The 17,784-nt window shown below is 39.1% G+C and overlaps 1 protein-coding gene across 3 annotated transcripts in view; it reads right to left on the bottom strand.

Annotated features, from left to right (window-relative positions):
- Positions 1–17,784, bottom strand: part of UBR2 (ubiquitin protein ligase E3 component n-recognin 2) — a 5,196,118-nt gene that overhangs the window by 807,589 nt on the left and 4,370,745 nt on the right. For all 3 annotated transcript variants that reach the window (XM_044061864.1, XM_044061881.1, XM_044061872.1), the window contains exon 39: positions 15,046–15,181. In XM_044061864.1, coding sequence (XP_043917799.1) covers positions 15,046–15,181 — 136 coding nt within the window. The remainder of the gene's footprint in view (positions 1–15,045; positions 15,182–17,784) is intronic.

Genomic DNA, 17,784 nt, shown 5'->3' with positions numbered 1-17,784 from the left:
CTCTCTGCCGCGAGGTCGGTGTCTTCCATTATAACTTCCCCCCTGCCCCTTACCATGTGCATCAGAGAAACCTTTTTGGGACTTGCAGAACCACATCTTTCCACCCTTTTGACCTTTGGGATAAGGTCTAGACTGGGCAGAAAAACGGACTCCAATGGCAGATAAGGTCTTCCCTTCCTCCTCACACCTGGTCAAGGTATCTTTCACCTTTGGTCCAAAAAGGGATGAACCATCAAAGGGGGCATTGGTGAAGGAAGACTTGAAGGGTTCGGCAAAGTTGCAAAGGCGCATCCAGGAATGTCTCCTTAGGGAAATTCCTGTTGATGCTGATCTACTCGCATCATCAGCCGCATATGAAATCAGTCTCATGGAGGAGTTTATGATGGAATTGAGGGTGGAGAGCTGCGAGGATACTTTGCGGACCCCAAAGCTACGGTACCCTTAAAGGTAGCTCCAAGTTCTTTGAGGAGATCCCTTTGAAGTCTCATAAAATGGGTAAGGTAATTCAGCAACCGTAGGGTGAAGGCCGCTGGAAAAAAGGCACGCTTTCCATATCTGTCCACAGTCCAAGAGTCTTTGTTAGGAGGATGAACAGATGAGGAGGTCTCCAACAGCACCTTCACAGTGGCCGCCATCACCACCATCGCATCTACAGGGACACCCTTAGTTAAAAATTCCTTCTCCGAGGGAGCAGCAATAAATTTGTTAGGCCTCCTCGGAACAGGATCCACTGTATCAGGCGATGTCCAGGCCTTATGAACAGTTGGTCATATGGGGGAGTCACCCAGGAGGTGGAAGGGTGAGACCCAAAAGCCCCCAGGTATACTGATTCGTCCTCTGAAGGGTTGGTGGGCTTCCAGCCACCCCTCTGTTTCAGGATCTCAAGGATGTCCGCAAAGGAGACATCCTCAGAGGTGAACCATAGGGAGCCTTCCGACTCATCCAAAATGGTATCAGAGTTGACAGACTCAGGGGAGTCTATGTGCTTCCTCTTGCACAGTCTCTTCTGAGGGACTTCTTCAGAGGGGTACTCCGGAAAAGTCTCGGAAGAGACAATGCCACCTGCAGGGGCTTCCTGAGGTTCTGGGTCTCTATGCTTGGGAGGGGGCAGTGGTGATGAGATAAGACACTGGCACCTGGGAGGGACAAGAAGTTGGCTCCAAGAGCGGGACTGTCTGAGGAGACAGCACTCTCTCCATCAGTTCAAAAGCCCCCCCGCCCCACTCCGAAGAGATCCTCGGCTCCGAAGAGACAGAAGGTCGACTGCGAGGTGGAGCAGGTGGCTCCAAAACTGAGGTAGGAGCCAAGTTCAACCTAGCCGAGGCATTGAGGGGTAGAGTCGGATCGTACGACTATCCGCGTCAACTCCCCTCCCCGGACCCAATTGGCAAGCATCGGCTCCTAGGCTCCTCGACATCGGAAGGATCCAAGGACATCATAGCCGAAGTTGGAACCAAAGATTCCAAAGGTGGTCTCAGTGCTGATGGTTACACTACTATTGGATCCAAGCTCTCTGGCTCTGAAGACTCCAGGGTGATCGGAAGAGGAATCAAAGCAAGCGTCGAATGGGATGGTTCCAATTCTTTTGGGTCAGGAGATGACAACATTTTAGCCAGGGCCAGTGTTCGAAGCAGTCTCTTCACCACCCGCCTCCACATCTTCATCAGATAAACTCCTGGAAGAACGTGTGGACAAAGGAGGAGATCTGCCTCTAGCCAGAATAGGAGATCTCAGCGTCGGATATATCGGTTTTAATAAAGGAGACCAACTCCTCGATACTTCTGTCGGCTCCATTGACACTCTTGGCGCTAGAGAATTTTCAGGTCTATCAGAGTTGAAAGCCCTCTGTTCTGATGACATGATCTTTTTTGGTGGCTCCAAAACTGGAGCTGTCGTAGCCGGTCTTTGGATGATTTAGACTGGGTTGAAGAAGGGGAGGAAGATTTGGAGCTCTGAGACTTGTCTAAAGCTTCCTGAAAAAGCCCTTTCAATAAACTCCTTGCTATAAGTTTATTTTCACGCTAATGGAGCATCCAGCTACTGAACCCATGACAAATAGTGCAGGGGTCCTGTAAATGGATGGCACCGAGGCAATAGAGCAACTCGTGTGCCCATCCATAAGAGACATCTTTTTTGTGCATTTATCGCACTTTTTGAACCCTGACTGCCTATGCTCCTTGGGTTCCTTTTCTTTGCCCTTGTCTTTGGACATTATGCAACTCCAAAAAAGGAAAGCCGTGTTGATAACTATATTGTGACAGTTTAACTAGAACAGCAAACAACTACAAAGGGGGAAACTAGGGAAAATACCTTTTTTTTTTTTTTTTTTTTTAAATAAAAATTAATGACAAGAAGCAGAAAAGAAGAAAGAAAGAAAAAGAATCCTCTAACTTAAACGGATTCCAAGTTCTACACAGACAAGACAAGGCTAACACGGGGGGGGGGGGGAGCAGCCCTCTGACTTAAACGGGCCGCCAGGGCCCTCGAAGTTAAACAGAAACTCTCACTGGGTTGGGAAGGGGATGTCTAACTAACTACGGTGACCTAACGCAGGCAACACGAAAACTAACACTCTAGAAAGATAAAGGGAGTGTAAAGAGAGAAAATAGACTGAAAAAACTATACTTAGCCAATGAGCCAGCAGGAACACTTTCCAGTGGAAGCTCTCAAGCTTTAGTAGCTTAGTCGGAGCCTTTTGCTCCGATCCCAACCAGCAACATAACATCATGGTTTAAAACGCTCATAATTCCCCCATTTATCAATAGTAATTATTATGTACACCTTAAAGGAGTACAACAGGTTTCTCTAATGTATTCCTCAACTTCATGGCCCTTTTCCTCCCTATTTACATTGTCCTCTGTAAAACAACAACAATAAAGTATTTACAATTTTTATAATTCCCCTTACTTCTGTAACAGAAGCCTACCTTCTCATACTGTGATGGTTTCACTTACAAAATGATTCTCTCACGTTTGAATAAAGCTTGCTGGAGTCGCCCAATTACTGACATCATCGAGGCCAGGCAGTGCAGGTACTTTTTTTTTTTTTTTAAATCAGTTCCCTCCCCCAAAGTGACATCACCACAGCCGTCATCTGATTCTAACTAAAATAATAAGACCCACCCATTCTGTGATGTCATGGCTCCCTTGTCCTTCACCCAGTTTGAGTGCTGTTCATTTTATTCAGTGGTAGTGTAGTAACACCGATGTTTGGAAACACAGAAATTTGGTATGCATACTTGTACATTCTGCACAGCAAATGATGCTTAGGTGGTGTATCGCTTGCATACTTCTCTGTTGTATCTGCACCAGATACTGCTAGTGTGCAGTGTGGGAATAGAAAGATTAAAACATTACCCTGGTATCAGAGGTGGCAGTGCAACATATTCATAGTGGCTTAACATGAGAGTAGCTCTAAGCAAGCACCATGTGAAACCTGAACAAGCACCTAGAATTATTCAGTGCAGCTTCCACACCTTAAGTCTGAAAATGAATTCACATACTCACATGAAAAGGAGTAGCTGCATATTGATGGCTAAAGGTGTATGGGCATATTGGGTGGTTACTACACTGCAAAACTGGTATGTGATGGAGGAGATATTTGGAAGAAATGGGCAAACACACATTAAAGACATTAAAGCCATAGCACCAATTGAACTGGAGGCTGGCAAATAGATTTAGTAAGGGATTTTGTCCATGCACAAATATTTCAACAGTGATTCTTTGCAGTAGCATCCATTATCTGTTTCAAGTTAAGTTAACCTTGATGTCCTTTATTTAAAAAAAAAATCAATAAAAAATGTACTTTGTTATAAGTGACTTCTGGGCACAAGAAAAAGGAAGGGGAAAATAGAGCAATGTGGTTTGTATGTACAAAGACAAATCCAGGGACACTGCAAAAGATTTTTTTTTGCAAACCAACCAGTGGAGTAAAAACATATGAAGGCAAACACTGCATACCAACACACTTTGCACATGTAAATCTCAATTTTTAACAAGGTGGAAGCATGAAGTGATACCTTAACACTTAAATTAATAAAGATCTAAACTGGTTAATAGTATAAATGTTTTATTCTTTAGCTCCTTGGTGCAAGACCTTACTGGATATGATTGCAGTCAAGTAAGGCCATGGCTATAGTGCAGCAAAAAGATGTCCCCTCTAACAAAGGAAATGCTAGAGCAAAGATTAAATTACATGAGTCAAGCACCCTGCTGAGATCTGCCAATCAATGGAATTACCAGGTCAAATTACCCTCAGGACTTTGACAGCTAGGGAAGCTAAGTGTTATGGGGGAGGGGAGAAGTAAATGGGCTAGAATTCACTGTCTCACAAATTAGTGCCATTTAAACTAAATTAGAAAAAAAGGCAGCAGTAAACAGCACTTTGAGTGTGTTCTGTGGCATTTACACGGTTTCTGTTTTAAGTAGTCATCCAGCAGCAGGGAATGTTACTTACACTGTTCTATTTTACTCAGTACTTCGTACGCATGCAACATCTATGAAATGACAGGAATTTTAGGCAAACGGAGGCCTGCATGATGTAACATTTTTGAGCCAAACAATGATTTCTGGGATACTGGATGGCAACCTGATTTATCCAAACCACGTCAATATGCCAGCCTCCAGGTGGTCAGAGTCTGGAATTACATATAAAAATATTTAAAATCCTGTAAATAATCCCAGAGTGCTGTTAAAATGTAGGAATGTTTTAAAAACATGTTTTTTGAGTCTGTGGGTGCGGTACTCCTTTAACATGCCTTTTTACTTGGTAGATTATTTAGATACTTCTAAATAATCAGCCTGCCAAAAAGGCAGGAGGGGGTGTTTTGTTAAACTTCTGAATATAATACCCCATTTAATGACATAAAGCAATCCTTCAAAAAGTACTAACCCAAATTGGGTCCAAGCATCAGTAACCTTAAGTACTAATTTAAAACTATTAAGAGCTGCAATTAACTTACCACTCAAACACCTCGAAGGAAAATTACTGACATTATAAAACATATGAAGAGAAGCAACAAAACAGTTACACCGGCAGACTAATTCTGACTTCCTTTCCAACAAAGAAGCTCATCTTACTCCATTTCTTTCAGAGCTTAATCTTTTACAAATGATTACAGCTGCCACCCAGACCTAACCCTTCAACAGGTAAGCATTCTCTTCATCACTAACATCTCCTAAAGACTAACAAAAATAAAGTATCTACCTAACTTTCTCACTCATTCAAAGCTCCTAAGCCATCCCTATTTTAACGTAAAACTTTTATAAGAAAGCCAAAGATGATATTTTTGCAGACATAGACAGGCAAGATTGGTTTTAACTATTCCAAGCAAATGACCTGGTAACTGCCCTACACATTTTCAACTCCCTCACCTGTACAGTGGCTCAGTGACCATTTCCCAACAAGAAGAGACAACTAAAAGTCAGAGAACCCCCTTACTAAATTCCACTACACAGACACTCATCAAGGCCTGGGGTAAAATGGAAAACCGCAAAAATACAGGATTACTACCCCCTTCCTCAATGCAACAAGCAACTACAAACCAGTAACTGAAAAATGCAGACCATACCTACCACAACACAAAACTTTAAAACTCCACAGCCCTGCCTAAAATATTCTGAAAGGTAATTCTAAACAAAAGAAAAGACACTGGTGCAAAAATTCAATAGGCTGACATGAAGCAAAAATAAAAAACTAACACCAAAAATGCATTAAAACAAAATTTAATAATGGAATTAAGTGCTTTTGTCTATGTGGGGTCAACCAAGAACTTCCTTCATCTTTTGGATTTGCTGTTTAGTAACTCAGAATATAAACTATTTCAACTACAATGCTTCTAACATGGGCAGTATGGCAAATACAAACCATCTTTAAAAGTTCAATTCTCTAATAAGCACTAAAATCAAACTTCCTGCTATTCAAGATTCACAATTCTTACAAGACTTGATGTATCTCATATCCCAATATCAACCCACAAACTCAGACTAACAGTGTCACATTCCATCACGCAATTTTCACCGGCCTTAGGCCCCCTCTGCTAACTCAAACTGGACCCCTTCCTTTTTCCTTCAGAGAGATCTCAGCTAAATCAGTCCAAAACTACTGCAAACATACAATCCCAACCCAAATAGCTTACATCCCTTTTTCTTTCTTAAAGGGACAGTCCCAGGATTTTTTTTTGTTTTGATTCAGCCTTTGTTTACATTTCAGGTTTGCCTTTCTGAGAGTGCTCACCTTTGGCTGAGGGAGGTGGGGGAAGAGTGCCTGAAGGAAGTGTCAAAGGTGTTAGCCAAATTCCATCTCAAATTGCAGTTGTACTGACAACAGCGCTTCCTGTGACATTCATTAGTTTAATCTGTGCATTTTACCCACTGAGAAAAGCAGCTTTTCAGGCATTTTATGACCTGACTGCTGCTGCTACTCTAGAAAGCACATAAGTAATGCAAGGCTTTTAAAACATTAGTAAACATAGTTTTTTTTGTTTGTTTTTTTCATTTCATATTTTATTCTGTGGCGATTGTGAATCCTGACCATCTAGAACAAGTTTATGGTCTCTACCTATAGAAAACAGTTTACTGTATTCTGATTTTTGAATACTAGCCTGGTGTAGTGGCTTTCTGACTTGCTAGTAATTCCACTGAAAGCAACTGTGTGACAGATGGTTGAAGCATTAGCAGACAGACACTTCTGTTCCTTTTTCAGCTTCTAGTTTGGTATGTGCTGATTTCTAAATACTACTAGGCAAATGCACTATTTTTTATGAACGGGGTTGCTTGTACATCTGTAGAAGCAGGAGTGATGCAAAATGTAAAAATTAGTATACATTGATGTCCCTTTTCCCTGGCACAGCTTTCTTTATTTTAAATATGAGCCAGAAGCTGGAGGCATGGTTCCCCAATCCAATGCAAGTTAGAGAGGAACACAAATCCAAAGATTAGTTTATCCTGGGAGCTGAAACAAGACTGGAACTGTGGATTTACAGGATATTTAAAAGTAAAATGACACAGTGGGTGGGAATGAAACTGACAAGTCAAAGTGGGCGTGACTTCTGTCAGCTTAACTCGGACCCTAATTTTAAACACTGGGATTGTCCCTTTAAGGATGACTACCAAACAGCTGTCTAAACCTCTAACACATATGTTCAGCCTATTTATCCAACACAGGTAGTATCCACCCATCACCACCAAAGTTCATACATTCACTTCTAATTCCATTTCCAAAAACTCCAACAACCTCCTCTCTTTCAGATTTCTAGTCTTCATTAATTCTTTGTCATATTACCATTTTGAAAGACTCATTTATATGAATATCTTAGTAAATACAGACTATTAATTACTGCTCAATACGATTTCTGTGCTGGACATAAAACCTTGACTGCCACACACGGTGTCAGATACAATTTTTTCCCTAATGGAAAGAGGCTACCTGACAGCAGCCAAGTTTATACACTTTTGCAAGTGTTGATTATCCAACACTACACTTAATACCTCTGAATTTGGGGATAGCACAACTGACTAGTTTCAAAACTACCTAACAAAACATTCATAGTACAGAAGGGAAATCTCCACATTAACACGTGCAAATTATATTCTGGAGAGTTCAAGGCTTTGTATTGCCTTTTTAACAAATTTACTACCTATATCCTGCTGACTAACATCATACTTTATGCAGATATCATCATCCTTGATATAACTGGTCTCACTTCTCCAGCTGTCAAAAAGATCTGCAAAAGAACTTCTTAGCTCTCTGCAAATGGCTTATGAATAATCAACTCACTCTAAATATGACTAATTCAGCCCTGGTCTTATAATATACAAATATAAATAGCAAAATCCTGCCCATTCACCATTTTCGCAATCAACAAGGTACCCCATGTGATGGTCCCTACTCCGGGACAGTAACCAAGTAGTCTCAATCCTCACCTCTGACTCCAGTGAGGGAGGGCCACTAGGAACAAAAATGGATACATACCGCATTTTCAGATGCAGCTCTCTGTACCAAGCACAATTTCCCTTAAGAGCACACTCCATACCTGGGGCTGGACTCTCTTTCTCTAGGCTCCAAACAAGACTCCATACTGACCACTCTGGAGCTGTGTGTCCCTGTTCCAAGTAGCTGACAAACACACTTGGATATTTGATTTTCACACACACATGGGAAAGACTGGCACAGATTTACTAGCTGTGCCCCTCTGCCCAGACTATAAGGTAATTACTCTGCCATCAGTCTGCTACTCTAAGGCTCTTACAAGGGTAACTAATTATATTGAGTAAAATGAATACTAATACAAATGGTAGAGTTTGACCAATGCAGCAAGGCTTTCAGGAGCAACCACAGTGTCACTAAAAAGCATATATACTCTTAAGATGTTAAAAGTATTCTTGAAAAGGCCAGCCACAATGAAAGGTATAGAAATAGTTAATAAATACACAAATAGAAAACATGAGAATACTGAATATCTAGTTACAATTAACACCAGAGTTTCAATCACAGGAGATATAAAAAAATATAACAGTTGGATAGATTCATACAGATGCAGAAAAACAATACTTAATTAATTTCACTATATTTTCATGACTGATCTAAAGTATTACTATTCCCGGGTTACTTACTAACGCAAGGCAAGATGAAGTGGAGCTGCCTACTACAGCAAAGCAAAATGAGGCGTGTGGTTGTGTGAGATATATGTGAGAGAACTTTCTTGTCAGGTTCCAAGACACAAAGTGCTGCAGCAAGAGTTCCAGAATCTCTCTCACTAATATCTAAAAAATAATTTCTGTACTGGTTAGAGAATGGCATCACATCTGGTCACCTGACTCTGGTACACTACATATCCTGATCTTTACTAAGATCTTTTGCAGCATCTGAAAGCTATAGAACAATTTCAAAAATGTCCACCCTTCCAAGGTAGCAATTAGTTCATCCCTAAGGACAATATAGTAAGATTCCTAGTCCTGGTTTTCCCAAACATTTTTGTCTCTGGCTGCAATCAGACCTGCAACATAAAACCTTTATGGCCTAAACCAACCCATTTAATTCTCAGCCTATCTTTCAAAATTAGCTGGACTGAGATTAACCTCTGCCCTTACAGAATTCTCTGTTCAAACACATACATTTAATCAGTTATAATAATACTGTCCGACATACCTGTATATCTCTTTTATGTCAAGCAAAACCCACTTTTGGTGCATTTTTAATGCAATCAACTTTACAAATACATTTTAACGCAAGCATCTGTACAAATAAATGTGACAGTCAAATGAAAAAAATCTTTATAAACCTCCAACTAGCTATGCTGGCAGATGTTATACATGCACTGCCACCTACTCGCCCTGGCACAGATGGCACTACCTCATATCACAACCCTAAAGGATGTGGACAAATACAAATACCTAGGACTAACTGTGGATCAAAATCTATCAGTCAAAATTCACAACAGATTGGGTTACTTAAATATCTTAACTTAAATGAAAGCTGCTTATTCCATCTCCAACCACCTAAAAAAGGAAGTTATGGAAGCTATAGCCAAGAACATCTTTATTCCCAGACTTGACCTCTATCAATTATTTCCCTCTCCACGGCGTGTAATGCCAAAAAAAAAAAATCAAACTATAAAGTCTATCTGTAGATTCATCAACTTCTCATGGTAGCACCACTGCAACACCTTATACAAAGCCAACTGGCTACCAACTACAGCTTGGCCCAGTCCTTTATTATCTACTCTTGCCTGTAATATAACAAACTCTAGATTCTATTCCTCTCTTGGAAACAGGTTACAAATAAATCCCTGCACTATTATCAATAGGAGTCATGAGAATAATAATATGACTCTGATAAGACTCCCCTTCCCCCGAACACAACAAGAAAAATCTTCAGTAAAAACTATTCCTTCTTACGGAAGCTACCTTTCAGCATAACTCAGACAAATTACTGAAAACTCAACTTCTAGGAAAATAGTGGAGGAACATAAAGACATGTACAGATGCTCTTGCTTCCATGACAAACAGTAATACTGTGCATAAATCCTGCCTCCTGACAAACACTCTACCCTAGTACTCTAAGCTCTAAAACTTACAAGCTCACAAGTGCAAAGCATCATCATTATAAATAAGGACAGAGTCTTAACACTTCCCCAACTAAATTATAAAGATGTACTTAACTACTAAAAGTCTGAAGTATAACCCCTCTCTTGTATTGTCCTACTAAAAGTCTTCAATATTAACCCCACTATCAACAACTGATCTATTACAAGGATTCCCTCATTGGTCCAAAACTACAGTTGACTCTTCCACTGCTTGTGGCATGTATTTAAATTCAGGCAAGAAAATACTATAGCACAAGACTGATATTAATAATCTCTCACTGGAAAGTCTTTCCATAACAAAAATGAAATGTTTTCTATTGTTATTCTTTACATTACTTTTTAAGACATAGGAAAACATACATTAACAAAAAAGAAAACAAACATTATTAACATTTGTTTACTTGCATACAAACATTGCACATCATGGGTTTTCTTTTTTATAACCACCATCAGTCCAACATTACATAAAATGCTCAATTCCTGCCTTCCCTTAAACCTCACTCCTCAAACATTATACTGCATGTATTGCTCTCATAATTTCCATTTATTTCTACACAATTTTTCCCTCCCTTTTCTAAAGATCCCACTTTCCAGGTCTCTTATCTCTGTTATAATACGGAATTCTTCACATACAGTTGAATTAGACTTTGATTACCATTTTCAAGGAATTGTTTTTTTGGCAGCCAGCAGGATTAAACTTAACAAGGTCTTACTATGTCTAGGCAATTCAAATTCGGTGTCCCAACTCAAAATTTACTGCCTCAGATCCTTCACATATCCTCCTATTAACCTTACTATTGTATCACGAATGCAAATGCTTTCATTGCATTACTCATAAAACATCAGCTTACTCTGATGAATGCTTTTGCTATGTCAAGACTCCTCAAAACCAGTGGTATTTTCTTACACTCTGCTTTCCTCTGAATCATCATTGCTTTATTAATGTCATCAAATGCTTGCCACCATTCCACAAAGCCACGCTGATTCACATCTATCAGTTTTGGCAACACTTTGCCATTCTTTTAGCTAGCATAGGCATAAGCACTTTATAATCATAGTTTAAAACTGAAATCAGTCTATATGAGCTGGGTCTAATGGATTTTTACCATCTTAAGGTAATACAGCCACCACAGCTTTCTTGCAAAATGTTGGTGCTTCCCCTCCTTTTATTTTCTGTTGCTTAAGTTGTTATGCTAAAAGTTTTTGTGCTCTAAAATTATCAAAAATAGTTGCTTAAGAGGAATGTCTAACTCATGACATTATGCAAATACTCCTTTATTTTCTCTTTAGCATTCTGCATTTGCACCTCTTTTTGTTCAAGAGATCCCCCTTATTCTCTAATACTTTAACCTTTGCCAGTCCCTCTAGATGATTCCTATTACTTTCTTAACCATATCTCTTTCTCTTTTATTTCTACCGGATTTTAAACTCCATTTTAATTTTTATCCCACTCACAGCTATCCTTTCTGGAGAATTTTCTGTATTTCTTAATAAATGTTGAATCATTTCCACTACCCATTCCTTAAATTCTCCTTTTAACAAGTAGGTGGGAAAGCACCAATCTCTTATTTTTACTTCTTTACCCTGCATTTTATCTTAGTTTTCATCAGTGCATGACCTGACATAGTTATTGCATGTGTGTCAAAGTTTTAAATTAAATGCATATGTCCCTGCGAAATATATTGTATGCTGGGTAATAAGCAAATTATGTAAGAGATCCTGCTACTGAATTTACGTCTTCCATACCAAACATTTTCATAAATTTCTTCAGAAATCTACCCTCTTTTGTTACATTTTCCCTTCTAGGTCCCCCTAATACATTATTTTGCAAATAAAGTTCCAGTCCCCGCCTATAGATAATACTCCCTGCTGAAAGCTGATTACTTGTACCAAAATTTTCTTAAGCTCCATAATAACAGATTTTCATGGAATATAAATATTTGCCACTGTAATCCTTTTCCTTTGTCAAAAGCCCCTTATTACCACAAATCTACCATTATTGGCTTTTTTCTTCTTCTATCACTACTGGAGGCCCTCCAGCAATCAGTATTACTATTCCCCATTTCCATTGTCCTTGATACTCTGCTAACTATCCATTCTGAAATCCTTCCTTTGTCAAACTCACATGCTCATTTCTTTCCAAATCCGTCTCCTGTAACATTACTATTTGAATTCTGCATTTCTTAAAATGATTCAATTCTCTTTTCCTATTTGTCTACACTTAAGGCCATTTATGATCTAAAATAATATGGATAGTGTGGCCATTAAGATAAAAAGCTATTCCAACCTATTATACATGACAGATTTTTTTTGAATGTGCATTTTCAACTTCTGTCTTGTATGCACACATTATGCAGTTGTTCTTTCTCATCTCCATTTGAACCTATGCCACATTTTTCAAGACTTTTTGTTTTAATAAAAACCTTCAAACAAACAAAAAAAAATTCTGACTTATTCTTTACATTTTCTGTGTATTACTTCAGCGATATCTGTATAATTCTGTTTTAGCATAAACTAAACTCCCCAAACTGATGTAATCCTCATCCTCCAGTATATCACATTGAATAAGAATGTGTTTAGCTTTACTTGATTAACTCTATAACAAAGCACTAGCACTGATGCAATTTCCATGTTATACAATGCCATATTGCAACATTGTTTTAAAATTATGTGCTGAAAAGAGTCCTAGGGTCCTAGGACCAGCTGTCATACTTCTTAAGCAAATAAAGAAAAATACATAAAAATAAATAAGCAAGAGGTTCTCCCGTTCGATTCTCAGCTGGAGTGCGGGAAGTGCCTTCTGTGTGGAGTCTGCATGTCCTCCCCATGGTTGGGTGGGCGTTCAAAAGACATGCGTAAATGGGCATGCCTTCATTGAAGGTTGAATGTCGAGCTGGCACCTCGGCGTTCATCAAAATCTACTGCCAATCATTAGTGGACCGGAGTTCCGCTGTGGCGACCCCTAACCGGTAAAAGCCTAAAGACAACAACAACCTAAAAATAAATAAGCCATCTTGCACACGCAAATACCTAAATCTGCACCCAAAATGTTAGCATTAGCACAGTGAAAATTGCAGCAGGCCACATGGAAGCCATTTGTGAAGTCAGACAGAGGCTTAATCACTTTCCTCCAACACCCCAGACTCAAAGTTTCTTCAGTATATTACCCATTAGTGGAACTAGAACTTGGGCAAGTCAGATAAACAGCTGGAAGCAAACCTAAACATGACAGTGATGCAAATTCTACTACCATCCTTATTCAAGGCTGTTCAATACTTGTATGGTGACAAGGTGTCAAAGTGGTGTGGTTTCTGTGCTTTCTACTGGAACAAAGTCGTCACAACATAGTTAGCCTAAGGATTCCTGGTAAAGGTTTCACTCTTCTAAACTGGGTGCTTACACAGAACCATCTATGCTTTTTATGACCAGAGAAGCAGAGGTAGCTGCACAGACAGCATCTTTAAAGGCAATTCCTTACAGTACTCAGAATATATACTCTTTCATTGTGTTTTGCAATGTGAACTATTTAAATACATACATATCAATATCTAGTGTTTATTATTATTTTGGAATGAATGTGTTTTATTAGAAAATGCCCATCATGCAGTCTGCTATAATCTTGTTATACTCTTTTGTCTTCTGGTTCCCAGAATCCATTTCACGTCCTCTTTACCCAAGTCATGGTAAACATAAGGACCCAAAGTGTTTTTTTCCACTCACCCAAACAATATAGCAGTAGCATGAGTCACAGCACCTGTAACCTGATTACTTTTTTACTTTTTGCCTGCATTACCCTTATTTGCATTATTTTTTGAGCAGCTTTAGCCTTTTTCAAAGTAAATGTAATTTATCAACAAAATAGAGTAGTTGAGATGCAAGATTTTTTAAGGGCATCAATTTGTAGCTCTTCAGGTACTGAAATAACTTCCCTGCACCTCTTCCTAAGGTGTCAAAGCCATTACTGTAAACCAAAAGCTGTAACTGACCGCAATTACTTCAAAGAACTTGTAAGAGACATACAAACTGCTACTTCTCAATGTCTGCAGTAGCAAGGTGGCCATTTTTATCCTGAATCTTACAAAAATGTGTTCTGTTTGCTCAAAAGTGTTTGAATTTCATAAATCCTGTCATATCACCTCTACAATCCTAAAATGCATCAAAATACTGCTTCAAAACAAGTACAATCTTCTGTTCTTGAATTACTGTTATGATTTTTTTCTGCAGGTAACTGGACTAAAACAGCAGCACCTACAGCCATGCTTCATGTTATGCCCCTCCCAAAAGAATAAATACATTGTCAGTGCTGGTCTTGGTTCATTATAAAGCAGCCACAAGAACATTTAGAATATTTTGTTTTAGGCACTGAAGTGAGATGAAAATTATGCGAGTGGCAGAAAAGGCAATGCATGCTTTCAGAGTTAGGGCAGGATGTCATGGCATTATCAGCCAAAGCACACATGTACCAGAGGTTGGAAATTTCTGAGAAACAAAATGCTAGATTCTGGCAAGTTGAACCCAATCATAACTCAGCAACAGATTTGCTGATGTAAGAAAAACAGTTTGTCAAATGACGGTCACCTCTACATTGTTTAGAAATATCAGTTATTAGCAGAAGTTACCACAGTGCTGAGCATACATTCTGCAAACAATACTCCAATAAAGGAAAAAGTAGAGGGAGTAATTAAACATTAGCAAAAACACTGCTGACTCTTGAATTTTGAAAAACAAAAAAGGACTACTCACATCAGAATTACATTGGGTGTTCTGAATGCAGAATACAATAAGATACAAACAAAAGCCTTTGAAATTAAGAACACAATAACAGAAAAAAAAGTGCACAAAACACATCTCACTGGTATAAGTCCTTGAAAACTACACTTGCTTCAAATGAAAATACAGCAAAACTTCAATATGCCACAATCCAGCCACTTGCCAAGGGTAATAAATGAAAAGTTGGTTACCTGGTAATGAAGTGAGCAAAATCTGCACAATATGTGCCATAGTTACAAGATGGAAAAGGTACAAGTCTCCAGTATGCACACTAAATCCTAAAATGTCCTGGCAGTGGACAGCTGGGAATGCGAGAATGAGACTCACCTATACATACAAACAGAAGTCAAATGTCACAAGGTTAGCAGTGTTTTTTGTGTTCAATAAGCTATAGTCAGAAAGAGAGAAAAACTTGTACATTATGCATGAAATCACAAAATCAGAAGCAAGAGGCAGTAATTCGTAAAACTGTTAAAAGAGCGCGCACACACACACACACATATATATATGTATGCATGTGTACGCATATTATATATATATGTGTGTGTGTGTGTGTATGTATGTATGTATGTATGTAAGTATGTATGTATAAACACATACATGCATACACCATATTTACAGTGGTGTTAACACATGGAGTACAGAAATTGCATTCTGAATTCGGGAAGGAGAAAAATTTGCCAAACACCTTTCTATGTAACTTAAGAAAGGTGTTTAAAAAGTTTGTCAAGCACCTTTCAGAGCTTTTAAGTCCTACTCTAACACTAAGCAAAAACAGTGACCACCACAGAACATCAGTGGGAAGCTCATACAATTGTAAAAGCTGTAATACACTTCCAGATGCCAGCATTTCTGTGTGTGGCAGTACAAGAACATTACAACTTTTAAAGCGACTATAGACTCAGATAAATTTACATCTGGCTGATGTCTGTGAAGCATCACTAAGAGCATTAAAACTTTCTACCCTGTAAAAGATGTCACACTCCCACAGCTGGTTTTCCTTTCTATCTTGTAGTAGACTGGAACAGCTAAAGCTCCATGAATTATAAAAAATTGTGGCAATATGGTGTTTTACAACTTTCAAAGTTGTAAAACAACAGACTCTCCTACACTTTTTCTTTTCTATCTGTAACTAAAAGTACATGCAGCTGGTAACAGTCCAGCTACTAAAAAGAATTATGATCATGTCTCTGTTCATAACTAAATGGTTATATGTTCCTGAAATGGATATCAAGACTCACTTAGCTCTCAAGGTGAATTTTTTGATAGCCATTTTTTGAACATGTGGCAACTTGGGTCATGATCAGAGAGACCCAATCATAATCCTATATTCTTCAGCTCTACTTGTTTCAGCAGCCAGACAGTAGCATTGCATTGTATTGTATGAGATACTGACCATAACAGTACACAATTGACCAATTTATGCCTTTTGGAAGGTAGAACTTAAAAGAACCCAAAGCACTGATTCCAAAAGGCAGCTCTGCATCTATTTTAATACAAAGTACCAAATCTGGTACCAGCACAGGTTCATTGGTAAGTACTAAGCAATCAGTCTACACATCATTACAGGCCTAGCCAATATTGCAAACTTCCCCTCTAGTCTCAATGATAGACCAGGGAAAATTTTGAGATGGTCCGTCTAATTATCTAGGTTTAACATGAAGGTGGCATAGGTGTTACTCTGACTTGAAGTGGAAGCTTGTTCTGAAGGTGGGGAATTCAGTGAGATATGAATCTATCATGCCAATTGGACTTATTTATCCATTGATAGTAGTTTAGGTCCTTTAACCAGGTATTTGAGGGCACAACTATTCTGCAAAAGGAGATCAATGAAGACTGCATCTTTTGCATTTTGAAAGGCTAGATACTGTCTGCCACAAAGGAACCTATAAGAGGCAGAGCACAGAGACAAGGCTACAGGTCTGTCTGGATAACTGAGGGTCATGAGGTAAATGAACGTTTTATTTAGAAACATCTGCAGTTCAGTGACATGTTTCAACAAATACATGGCAAAAGGGGTATTCAATAAAAAAAGTTGTGTAAAACCTTACCATAACCATAGATGTCAGTCTCTTCACTGCTGCAGCATTCATTACTTGAGTGATATCTCCACCAGAAGGCACGTGATGTCGGCCAATATACAAAAGTCTTCGGTCACTATAGGGTACGTGAAAAGTCTGACGTCGGCTGCAGTCAGACGTAGACAATAAAACAGCAATACGCATGTACCATTCTCAGAACAGAATGACCCAAGAGGAAAGTCAGACTAAGCATATGAGTGGTCAATACATCCAAGAAAGACAAGAGATCAGTGGGGAAGGTGGGAGGGATAAAATACTGCAGCAGTGAATAGAAGGACATCTATGGTTACGGTAGGATTTTACACAACTTTTCTATGTCCTTCTATTCACTTGCTGTAGTATTCTTTACTTGAGGTAGAATACCAGTGCTCAAGAGGGAAGGGAAGAGGAAGATGCAGAGGAACCCTCTATGAAGCCATGTAAAATGGCTTTGGCAAAACAGGTTCTAGATCTGGAGACAGCATCCAGCTTGTAATGTTTGGTAAAAGTTTGAATAGTAGACCAGGTGGCTGCTTACAGGATGGCAGTGTTATCCAATCCTTTGACAAATGCCTTTGATGAAGCCATAGCTCTGGCAGAATGAGCTTTCACAGGTGCAGCAAGATCATTTCCATGGTGAGTGTAGCAAAAGGAGATAGTTTTAGAAAACCAAGAAGAAAGAGTCTGCTTGGATGCAGGAAGACACAGAGCTCTGGGGTGAAAATCAACAAAAACTTGGTCAGATTTTCTGAGGGTTCTTGTTTTGTCCAGGTAATATTTCAGTTGTCTGTGAATATCAATGGAGTGAAGAATCCTCTCACTGTGACTTTGTGGAGAGGGGAAAAAGATCTGTAGTTGAACAGATTGGTT

This window comes from Protopterus annectens, chromosome 1.part0, assembly GCF_019279795.1.
Source record: "Protopterus annectens isolate FY-2018-M chromosome 1.part0, PAN1.0, whole genome shotgun sequence".
NCBI lineage: Eukaryota > Metazoa > Chordata > Ceratodontiformes > Protopteridae > Protopterus > Protopterus annectens.
Note: the sequence above shows the minus strand (reverse complement) of the source record. Positions and strands in the feature narration are given on the sequence as shown.